The sequence below is a fragment of the Pocillopora damicornis genome, chromosome 2 (genome assembly GCF_964200805.1).
Source record: "Pocillopora damicornis chromosome 2, jaPocDami1.2, whole genome shotgun sequence".
Classification (NCBI taxonomy): domain Eukaryota; kingdom Metazoa; phylum Cnidaria; class Anthozoa; order Scleractinia; family Pocilloporidae; genus Pocillopora; species Pocillopora damicornis.
This window is the reverse complement of record NC_142671.1, coordinates 744,050-755,900: the sequence shown is the minus strand read 5'-3', so window position 1 is coordinate 755,900 and position 11,851 is coordinate 744,050. Positions and strand designations below refer to the sequence as shown.

Below are 11,851 nucleotides of genomic sequence, written 5' to 3'. Positions count from 1 at the left end.
AGCTATTTTTAGCAGCCTTTCAAACTTCACTTCCGGCACGTGAACTCGTTATTGATGACAGAATCTACTCAGTGACGCGAACCAATCAGATTTCATAACTCCTCTAGAATCAGTTGTCTGGCTCTATGATATTCGAGCGCAAAACAGAAAAGTTTTTTCTCTTGTCGCCGATTCCGCAATTTATGTCATTTCCTTCGCTAGTATAAATAAGTAAGAGTGTATTTAGCCGTACTTTCGCCCGTAAGATTACAAGGATGATTACCTTACTTTAGTTAACTTTGCGAGAAGAAAAATTATGAAGCCAAGTGAAGGTAAGTTTGTGAAGGTATTCCTATATTTTAAAGCAAATTGCTGACGTGTTTTTAAATGAAAGTTGTGCGGTCGAGATTTGCTGTTTTGATAAATTTTAAATTAGAATTCTCGTTTGAAATAGCTCTGTTTATGAATTAAGTTCGAGTAGTACTTAATTGGTTGGCACGATTCGCCTCGACCTTCAGTGAAAACTAATCTTTCGTTTAGTTGAGCCTCTGATGATTTTTCAACAAAGCCGAAGTTGTTCATTACTTCACGAAGTTATGTTCGCTATCAGTAGGACAGTTCTTTACAATAACCATTATATGGAGCTGTAATCTGAATCGTCCATCACATAGAAAGAGTTACTAGTAAATTTCCTGTGTTGCACACTTCACTGGAATATACAGTGTGAACTTTGTTATGTAAATCTAGCAATACATGCTATCCTTTGTAACTGAAATATTCTTCGTCATATAAAATGCATGATTGTTGTCTGGTATAAACCTCAGCGTAAGGTTTTTGAGGGCTGTGCAATAAATAAAGCTTTCATGTTTCGGTTGTCTTAAGAACCTTGTCCAGAACGACTTGTTATTATTATTGGTTTTTTTGTTTGTTTTTTTTTTTTTTTTAACAAAAGGAACACAGTATTCATCTATCGTAGCCAAAGGAACTTGCATGTGGTAACAACAATAAAAAGTTTGAATCACGATTGGGCAATTTAAAATGAAATGTGACACAAAGAGAAATTTGCACTCTAGTTGTTCTCCATCTTAGAAATGTACCTATCAACATTTTAGGGCCCAAGATTAAAGCCATTTTTAGGATATCTGATCTTCATCTTTTAGAATGCACCCTCTATTGAAACATTAAACTTGAGTCTTAGCACAGGACACATCAACGAGCTTTTCTGGAAATGTTTTCAGGGCATGAAAGTACAAAATTTCTCTCTTGCATCATGAATTGGGTATTGATAGACTATGACCTCATGGGAAGGAATAGAAAGTACCCTTCTGGTCTTGGATTCTTTCACATTTCTTCATAATATGTTTTTTTAATTTTTTTATTGTTTTCATTTTGTAAGAATATAGAGAGGTAGTCCTCTGAGATGTTTAGTTAAAGCATGATCATTGTTTTGGTACAAAGGTCAAATTTATTAGTGTTTTTAATAAATGGTTCACTGCATTTGAACCTAGGTTCAAATATACAAAGGCTTTTGATTTTGTTTATTTTGTTAAGTTACATAACATGGCAAGGTCTAATGGAGGTATGATCTTAGTTCTATTATTGCTGTATACTTGACTTAATAATTTGTAGCTGTGAGAAGCCTGTATCAAAAGGAAAATAAAAAACCTGTTAACTGTTAATTAGTTATAGGACATTGACAAACTTAAATTTGGTATACTGCCAGTTGGAGCATTAGCCCTTTTTTAGGGCAAAGGTTTATTAGAAGGTTCAATTGGGATATAATGTTATTAAGAGAAAATACTCATCTAAAGTTTTTTCCAAATTTGTTTAATGTCAAGTTCTCACAGGAGCAGAAAGTGAGATTTCTGCTGAGGAAATGGAGTGTGAGATGCAGGCAAGAGAGTTCTTTGTGCACATTGGCATGCTTATACTGGAGGGGCGTACACCACAGTGTTCAGAGAAAGGCAGAGTGGAAGGACCTCATTGTTTGTCCTTTTTCAATGTTGTGCCTCATGTCTGTGACCAGAAAGGAAACTATAGTGTAAGTCAACCATTGTAGTGGGGCTTTTATTGAAAGTACAGCCTCAGTACCACAAAAAGTGTCCCCTAAACGGAGGCATCCTTTAAATACAGGTGCATGTTGGATGAGAGAAGATTAAATAATTGCAGTTGACTCTCTCTTCATTGACCAGTCTTTTAAGCAACAGTTAATCCTTCAAGCATCCTTATTGTAAACATTCATTTTGTTTCTCAGTCTAGTACTGTTTCAAAAACTCCTGCTTTTACTTGACCTGTTTGACCTTTAAAAGCAATCACTGTAAGGATGTATATTGTCTCTATCATTTAGCAATTTTGTCGAAAGTCTTCTGAGGTGACCAGCTTTCAAGTATTTTCAGCAGTAACACATTTTGAAGTGAAAAGGTGCATGTTGCAAAAGCCAACAATGACTAATGCATGTTTTACTCAGAGAAACTGTATACTTGTACAGTTAATAGTGAAATAATAGATAATTGGTGGATTTGATCTGTTTTTTGTCTTTTAATATTGATTTTCTCCTAAAGCTACGATATCCTCAAAGGGACCTCTTTTTCCTGCTCTAAATATGGTTGGCTGAGAGAGTTGACTGTGTTATGTGTAGATTTCATGTTCATTACTGGAAGTGTCTGCGAATAAAGATATCAAAAAGGAGGGGTCTAACTGCACCTAGTGGCTGTGTTAAGATGTTCACTAAGATTAAGTGAGCTGCACTCTGTTTTCTCTTGATCATTTGTAGCAATATCAGTTTTACAATAAATTAAAAATTAAATCTAATGGCAAACTCTTTCCTGTCTTTGATTTTTGGGGCAGTGCCAGAAAGTATCTGAAAGAAAAGAAAAGATGAATGATTTATGGGAGAACAGCTTTCCTCTGGTGATAAGTGTTTTGATAGAAGAACCTTCTCAGAATAGTTTGATTTTACTGGAAAGATGGACAGTGGAAGTAGTGAATGAGTAAGTAGCTTGCTGGTCGTAATGTGATGTTTAATTATGTAACTTTAGAAGCATTAATTAACCTACATGTAGAAGCATCTGTGTACTATGGCATGTAGTTAAAAAGAAAAGAGGGGAAAAAGTTTTGGATTCAAAGCAAATGAAACTATCAATTAAGGAAAGACAAATTCTCTTCTCTAAACTACCTGTGCACTGATAAAATCAATGATCGATTGTTGTTATTTTTAATAACACAATATAAATCTCCTTATTATTAGTTCTTTATTTGTTACTCAATTAAAAGTTACATAATTATGATCATGTTAACTCTTTCACCTCTGGGGTGTTTTCTTTCACAAGTAGATGAAGATATAAGGCTTTGGGCTTTGTCTTCAGACATAGTAAACATTTTATCCACTTGTCTTGAACATGCGCCAAAAAAAATTTTCAGTCCCCTTGAGAATTGCAATCCTAACACCTTCAGATTTCAAAGTATGGTGCTCTACCTCTCTGATACAGATTGGTGAATTAGTCTGTTTAGCAAATTGATATCACACAAACCAGCTACATACTGCAAGGATCAGTAGTTTTCAAAGTGTTTGTTTTTTGCCTAGTATAAGAAGGTTGGTGAATTTTGAATGTGGTCACTCAATACTGAGTGATGTTATTCAATTGAGCATGGGAAGGCAAAAAAAGTAATTAGTCATTCATTTTTTTATAACAGGTCAGATGTTGTTCATGGCCGTAGTGGTAGCATGCTCATGCAGGCTATAAGGTCACACATTCATTTCTCACAGCTGAGTGCCTGGTTAAGCAGAAGTAAAGGCTCCCTTCCTTCTAAAATCATTTACAGGTTGGTGAAACTTAAATCAAATGTTTAATCTACTACAAGATTAAAACTTTTTTCCTAAATAGTTTCATCATCCCAAATAACGCCATGAGAAAGCCACTTTACCCAACAAACTTGATACTGTTCCTCTTGACATGCACCTTTGTTTTTATCATGCCATATATACAAAAGAAATATTTTTATTAGTTGTTCCATTGGACACAGCACTCAGAAGCAGCTGTGTCATTTCACTCACTGCCCATCGTTCAGTGTGTCATTTTGTGGTTACCATGCATTCATCTTAGTGCATGTTTTCCAGTGGAGGGGCACATATACTAGTACATTTCTCAATGAAAACTCTGTTTTTATCACATGGCGCAAACTCCTTTGTTATGAGGGTGAAATCTCAAACAGGTGTCCAGCCACTAAACAACAAAGAAATTTAAGTCAACTTAATTGTGCATACATCAAAGTGTTTTTTTGCTATCTACAGAATATCTGAAACTGGAGAGGAATCCTCATTAACTAGCTTTCTTAAACATCCTGATCTGCATGTGTTTCCTTTGGCAAATCTCCATAGCAACAGAGCATTGCAAGTCAGTGTTCATTCACTACCAAGATGTGACATATTTAATTTTACGGATGAAATCCTGGCATCAAAGATCGATCAACTCAGTGCTGGTCATAAAGTGCACAAAAATGGACTGCAGGGCTCAGACTTAAGTGATGACTTGTTCACTTCTCCCTTGAAGAAGAAATCATGCATGAAAGAGCTTGAAACTAATAACCATTCACAGACATTAAATGGACATAATCGTACAAATAAACAAAACCGTTTGGACGTCACAAATCCCTCAACCAGCAGAACTTTTGATGATCAGATAGAAAGAAACTCTGACCAGAAAGTATTGATTTCCCCAAAGATGTCACAGGAAAGCTTGAAAAAGCGCTTTTTGAATATTAGAAGTCTTAGTGAAGGAACACCAGGAATGTCTCTACAGGCACAAACAAAACAATATGACTTAAATAAAATACACAAACCCACTCACAACATAGAAACAAAAAAGGTAAGTGTTTGTAGCATCCCAAGTTTTCAAAGCCAGTTACCAAAAGTTGGAGAAGATAGGGGCTATTTAAAGCAACACATGACAGCAAAATGTGCCTTTGCAAGTTCCCAAAACCTTAGTTTATTCTAATACATGAATTGAGTTAATATTTATTTATTTGACTCATTAAAATTCATTGATTACCTGATAGCCAGATGACCTTTCAAGATTGTCTTGTGCCCTTTTGTCCTTTTTTCTGACCATCTTTCTATAAACAGGGCAATTTAGTATTATCAGCTGAGTTGATCATGTAAATTGGCCACTGTTAAGAGTTTCAAAGCTGACTTCATCAGAGCAAATGATGAAGGGCTAACACTTGAAACATCAGCTTTGAAACTCTTTATGGTGGCCAATTTACATTATGAACTCAGTTGATGATACTAAATTTACCCCGTTTTACTCTCCCACTGATGCAGCACCACAGTTTTGTTGGAAACTCTCCCCCTTTAGTCATTTCTCAAAACAGTCATACATGCTGAGGGGTTAGTCCTCTAGGGATTTTGCTTACTTATGCTTAAAATAGAAGTAACTGGTAAGGGTAAGGAATGGAACAGAATTTATAACATCTGTATATTGCTCAAGTCAGACTCAGATGCTTTATAAACAGGGAGACCATACCTAAAATTGGCTAAAACTAAAGAAGTAAACGAGTGGTCTATTTCAAGCTAGGAGTGTGGCTCTTTCCTAAGGGTCCGTAAAACATGTTGGTATTTGTTTGCTTTAATTGATTTTAAGATTTACATGCACCCTTAACTACACTTTAACAGTTGTTATGTTATGGGGCAAAACTGTTGTTTATGAGGCTTTGTCTGTTTAGTGAAACTGATTGAGTAGATGTGAAGTTTTTTGGAATTGAGGTGGCTTGCACTTTGCCTGACTAAAGGACTTAAATTTTAACAGAGTTGTGATACTCAGATCTCTTCAAGTATCCATATTCCCAAAGGAGTCATCCAAGCACTTAAGACTCAGCGTGTTGGGGCTGGTACTCTTCCCATCTTCAATTCAAGAACTGGTCTTCCGGTATCCTCAAGTCCAGTGAGTATGGCATGTCTGTTGTAACAGACTGGGAACATAATTCTTGATTCATGCATTATCTCAGTTAGCAATTACTGATTGAAATTACTTGACTTGTGGTTAGGTAGTATTGACTGAGAATGTTGTATGTGACTGTATTCATTATTCTTTCCTTGCAGTCATATGAATTGTTCAAGGATATGAACAACATTAATGTTTTAACTAGGAATTGTTTTATAGTGCACCAAATTCCTGGGACAAGCAAAAAAGGAGTAGGGTCACTAATTACGAAAATTTTCTTGCAGATTGTTGCATAGTTTGACTAATGCTTGTTTTTCATCAGGCTCCTCTGCGTCGATCGGCTACAGATTTGGACATTGAGGATGACTGTAGAGAACAAGTCAAGTAAGTGATTGATAGATAAAAAGATTGCCTGCAAATATGTAGTATGGTGATACAAAATGATATAGTGCATGATTGTATGTACTAAAAAAGGTCAGCAATGCATGGAATGACTCATTCATAACTAGAAGTTGTTGTTAAAGATTAATTTTGAGAGAACAATGAGCTGCAAAATTCTCTAAGTGAGTTTGCTGTGACAATTCCTGATCGTGCACACCATCTACACCCATTCACACCCCACAGGGGAAAGGTTTGTCCCATACACCTCTGGTATGTACTCTGACTTGTCACTTGCATTCATTTGTCATGTGTCGCATGTCCAAATGGTAACTATTTACTGTGATAACGAGGAAAAGGGAATCATCAATTTTCATGCATTTTTGACATGTGCATGATCATTCTGTTCTGTTTAGTGGATTTTCAAACAACTCAAGTTCAAAAGACCTAACATCCATACTTAGCAAAAGTGCACCTGCTTCCACAACCCAGAGTCTCTTGGGAAACTTTGAGGTAAGCAATCATCTTAAAATTAATAATAATTTTGTGCCATAGTTTGTAAGTATCATGTTAAAAAATAACTGGTTGAATAACGTATTTGAACATCAATAAAATGTAATAATAAAATACTGATATTTTCTAGAAAACTAATCAGATACAAAATTGAAAATCAATGGCTATCAAAACTACACTTTTTTTATGTAGGAATCTGTGTTGAATGGTAGAATGGAGCCACTGGGAACCGTTGAGGTAATTTTCTCTTGGACATAATGTGAAATGTTCCTTAAGATTATGGTCTGTTACAGAATTAATATTTCATTCATCACTACCAGTAGTTGATATTATTATAATTATAACTATTTGAGGAAGACTCATTCAAAGCACATTTTACAAGTAAGGACTCAAGATAACTCTTAGCCTTGATTTGCTTGAATGCGTACAAGCTTTGGTTTGTGTTATCCTGCCTTTAGCCTGAACTTAGCCAGGATATAAAACAACTGTGTTAATAGGCTGAACAAATCCTATACTCAAGCCAGTACTATTTACATCTTGTTTTGTATTTTGGTAATAGCTGTGTGACTTTCCTTTTGAATTTAACATACTTTTTATAGAGAGTATAGTAGTTAAACTTACTACAACTAGGAAAACTGTCATACAGTACATTGCAGTTGACTCACAGACTGAGGAAATCTGACCTGATTTTTTTCTTGTACATGTATTACTGCAGGGTTTTACCGCAGAGTTAGGTGCCAGTGGAAGTTTCTGTCCTGCTCATGTCAAGCTGCCTGTGAAAGCTTCTTTCTTTAGCCTTTCTGATGACAATGCTCCTTCTCCTTATTTGGTGAGTATTTGCACCAATCTAGTTCTGCTATGCTTCATTGCTGGACTTGATTTTCAAGCTTTTTCCCAAAAAAAGAATTCACAGACTTACAGTTGTGCAAAAAATATCATTACATTGGACAGTAACTAGAACAGGATCCACTTTGATGAGAAAACCTTGACAAAAAATGATCATCTTGTTTTTCTTTTTTTTAAGAAAGTTGTGAGAGCCATTTGATTGCATGTACTAGAGAAATGGTCAGAACATGTTTTTGGTTTTAACTGGTAGATGCTAAATTAGTTTAGTTTAGGGGAACAGTTCTGTAAAATTTTATGAAATTAATTTCACAGAAAAATTAGATACAGCACCTCACAAATAAAATGACAATTTTACATGTGCAAAATTTGTTTAAAAGGTAACTATATTCTTACCTGCTTATGACAAAGAGCGAGAATTGGATGCAGTTTGTTTTTGTATTGCAGGGGTACATAAGTTTAAGTGATCCAAGTATTAGCCACAAAGGTTATCACATACCCAACAAGGGAACTGTACAGCTGGTAAGACAAAACGTTTGACAATAACAATTTCTTACAATTGTAGTCTCTGGAATTTACATGTTGATGTGAATGAATTAATATATCTTGCTATGTTGGATCTGTTAGTTGATTGTTCAGATGCTTGTTCGCTTAAACATCTACAATTAACTGACTGTGCAATTGAGTTTTCCTGTTGAAACTTTGATATGATGATTGCAGGAAGCTTATAATAAATAAAGAAATTCAGGGGCCACTGATTCAGAAACTGATCTTATATTTTCAAGAGCATAAAACTAATATTGAAGGTGATCTTATAAGGCTTTCATGTTGCCTTAGTACTGTAATGCATACAGAAAAGGTGTTTTGAAGTTTTGAAATTATCGAAGCAACATATAGGAAAATTTTGGTTGCAATGCCCTTCTGTTGCTCTGCTTTGAAAGGAATAAAACCTCCAAGGAAATGACATGGCATTTTAGGGCAGCAGTTTTCTCTGTTTCTTGGGATGAGTGATGGTGACTTATTAATTCTTGTTTGATTTGACTTCAGACTCTGTTCAACCCAAACAAGACTGTGGTGAAAATGTTTGTAGTACTCTTTGACTTCAGTGATATGCCTCCCAGATCTCAAACATTTCTGCGTCAGAGAACGTTTTCTGTGTGGAGACACACTTGTCAATCAACTGAGGTATGTACAGCCTTTGCTCTGTAGTGGTACGTACATTGCAAGGAGGGGTTGGGAGGGGATGGTCATGTGCTTGTAACTGGCACTTTTTGAAGTGGCAATCACCACTTTGAACTAATAATTTGCCTTTTTGTCTCTACACTTCTTTTAAATAGAGATTCACACCCTTGAAGTGACTCTTCTCCCTACTTTTTTGATTCTCTACTTTGGAGTTGCAATACCCACTCTGAAGTGGCAATCGCTATTCAAAAGTGACAATGGATAGATCTAAATGTGACTGATGCATTTTTGGAGTATTTTTGAACCTGAGACACTGAGTGTTAGCTTATTTGTAATTATTTCATTGTAGCTTTAGGTGAAGGAGTGCAGAATAAGCTGATGTTGAGTTGATATTTTTTGTATTGTTACCATTGTTACAGGGTTGTAATTCCTTACACTATCTCATACACTTGAGGTTAGTTTTCTTTTTTTGTTACAATGTGGCATGAGAGACCTTCAGATTCTAGGACAGATACAAAGTATAAATAAGGGATGTTACAGGAGATAGAGTTTAACATTACTTAACATGTAGTACTAGGTAAATTGTTGGTTTCTATTTCACCCAGAATAGCATGGTTTAGGTAGGTTTCTGTATCATGATGTGACTTCTAAAAAAATATATTCTTGCTTTTGGCACTCCCCTCAGATAAGATTTTATGGTTGTACCAAACTGTGCACAATTTGCCTTCTGACAAGTCCTCATTTAACAATCCCTGTAGAGTGTCCTAACCAAGTAAATAACTTACCAAATAGATCCCAGGTGGTCGTGCATCTGTGTTAAGTAATGGATCACAGATGATGTCAAAATGTGGTAAGAACAAGAAAGTGGTACATGAGGCACAGCCTTAAGTTTCACTGATTTTCTTACCACACTTTAGATCTTCTGTGATTTATTACTGCACAGACCCATGGCAACATGGAGTCTGTTTGTTTTATTCGAGAAAGGAGCAAAGAATGATGGAGATGTTATGTATGGGTCTGTCCCCCAATAGGTCATAAGTAAGAAGCAATCATAAAGTGGCACATGTAATTTAGCTTATTACATGAAACTTAAACCTGGACTGTTACTTTGGTCTTTTCACTTTTTCCATATTTTTTGTTAACTTTGTTCGAACAAGACAACTATAATCCCTTGTTAAAAGTAGCACAACATTATGTATTAAAAAGAGAGCTCTTTTTTATTTATTTCAGATTTGTAAGCTCCAAATCTGGCAGATTGTATCTTCATACAGACATCAGAGTAATATTTGCACGTCAACCCCCTGACCTCCCTAGTGGGGTGAAATTTTGTACAGTGACCGATGGACCAACAGAACCTCGTTACACACAATACAATCATAAATTAGTATGAAGAGTAGTTCTAGCTTGCTTAATTTATTATAAATATAAAAAATTAATAATGATTTATATTTGTTAAAAATTTGTAGCAATTACTTTCTGAAATGTTGCTGTAGTCATGGTAACCAATCACAAGAGATTCTAATCAGTTTGTTTTTCTTTCTTATTTTCGAGCATATTATCGATAAAATGTGCATAGAATTTACAGTTAATGGAATAGTTTAGGATCCAGTCATCATTTATTGCCTGAGGGGGGAGGGGGCACATAGTTTTCAGGGGGGAGAGAGGGGGGATCAGTCGTCGCCAACAGAGTATAAAGGGTGGACCTTAGAAATTGACTGGAGACCATAAGAACATCACAGAGCCTTACAGGGGTGGGGCGGTAATGAAATCTCGTCAATTTTTTCGTGACACGGCTAAAATCCTCTGACCCCTCCCCGGGCGATAAATAATGATTGGCTCCTGATATTATTTCAAAAGTATTAGGGGTTGGTTGTGCTACTGTGAACAATCCACACACTATTTGGAATATAGGTGCTCAAGTAATCAAACAATAGTTTGACCAGAGGCTGTAACAAATGACAAACAAACTGAGAGGATGGAGAGTATAAATGGGCTGTCGTTTTCCCTGTGAGTACTGAAAAATTTATGCTCGTCTCTTTCTCTGGATTTTGAAGCTTTTCTGTGAAAATGTTAAATATTTTAGGCAAAATTGAGATATTTATTGGCAAGATATAGAAAGGAAAGTTAGTGCTAAGTCATGTATATTTCAATGTAGGTATTTCAATTTACTCTAATCCAAAATATATAGGAAGGATGGGATGCGTTTGGACATGCTCCTCAATTCTCCCTTTTATTTCGCTGACTTCTTCCTTACCGGTGAGGTAAAAAGCGTATGTATCCAGAAAATACTAAAAGAAAGAATTTGTTTCAGTCAGAGCAGTTTACAAGATTTTGCCTTGCTGGTCTCCCTTAATGATCCAGAAAAATCGTACCTCTTTCTTGACCAGAGTGAGGTGATTTAAAACAACTGCGTCTTGTCGCTCGTGTTATTCCGCGCTTGAGACTACGAACTTACTTTGAGTTCTGGTTGGCTAAAGTGGTATTTATCTTTTGCTCTGATTGGATGATTTGATTACATCGGGTTTGCTATAGGTTTCATGGCGTTTTATCCTCGTGCAAACATGTCATATTTCACCTCGTGAAACTGGACTCAAAAACATGTATTTTTTTCATAGTTATCCAACACTGGATTATAACAAGCTTTTCCATATGAAATTAAATGATATACTATTTATTATTTTTGATACCAATTTTTTTGTTGCTTCCAAACCAGTTAGGTCATTCCAATTTTTTTCTATCACATACATATAACTCTTCGAATTATTGGTTTTTATTTTATTTTTGGTATTTGTATATAACAGCGCTACGTTTTAAAACAAGTAAAATATAAATTTATTTAAGAAGGATTTTAAGTCCTTCACAATAGCAGGAGCTAATTTTGGAATTAAGAAAAATATGAACGTAATGGCCGCATACCTTGAGATAGAGGAAAATTGTGTTGGTTAATTCTGTTGAGGGAATGAAATAAAATTGCATTACATATTAAACTATTTAAGAATTCCTTGTCCGTGATATAG

General features: G+C 35.4%; 1 protein-coding gene across 1 annotated transcript; it reads left to right on the top strand.

Moving 5' to 3' along the window:
* Positions 1–87: 87 nt before the first annotated feature.
* On the top strand, positions 88–11,821 carry LOC113679851 (atos homolog protein A). The gene is made up of 14 exons (XM_027196824.2): positions 88–311; positions 1,818–2,020; positions 2,827–2,969; positions 3,673–3,801; positions 4,271–4,844; positions 5,784–5,918; positions 6,241–6,302; positions 6,713–6,809; positions 7,002–7,046; positions 7,525–7,638; positions 8,100–8,174; positions 8,700–8,837; positions 9,254–9,288; positions 10,065–11,821. Exons 1-14 carry the CDS (start codon positions 296–298, stop codon positions 10,222–10,224), a joined length of 1,926 nt encoding a protein of 641 aa, XP_027052625.2. The 5' UTR covers positions 88–295; the 3' UTR covers positions 10,225–11,821.
* Positions 11,822–11,851: the final 30 nt, after the last annotated feature.

What these genes read in the sequence shown, in the direction of transcription:
- LOC113679851 (XM_027196824.2), top strand. An exon ending in ACCAGAAAGGAAACTATAGT is followed by an intron (nt 2,021 to 2,826) that starts GTAAGTCAACCA and finishes TTTTTGGGGCAG; the next exon opens with TGCCAGAAAGTATCTGAAAG. An exon ending in ACACTTGTCAATCAACTGAG is followed by an intron (nt 8,838 to 9,253) that starts GTATGTACAGCC and finishes CCATTGTTACAG; the next exon opens with GGTTGTAATTCCTTACACTA.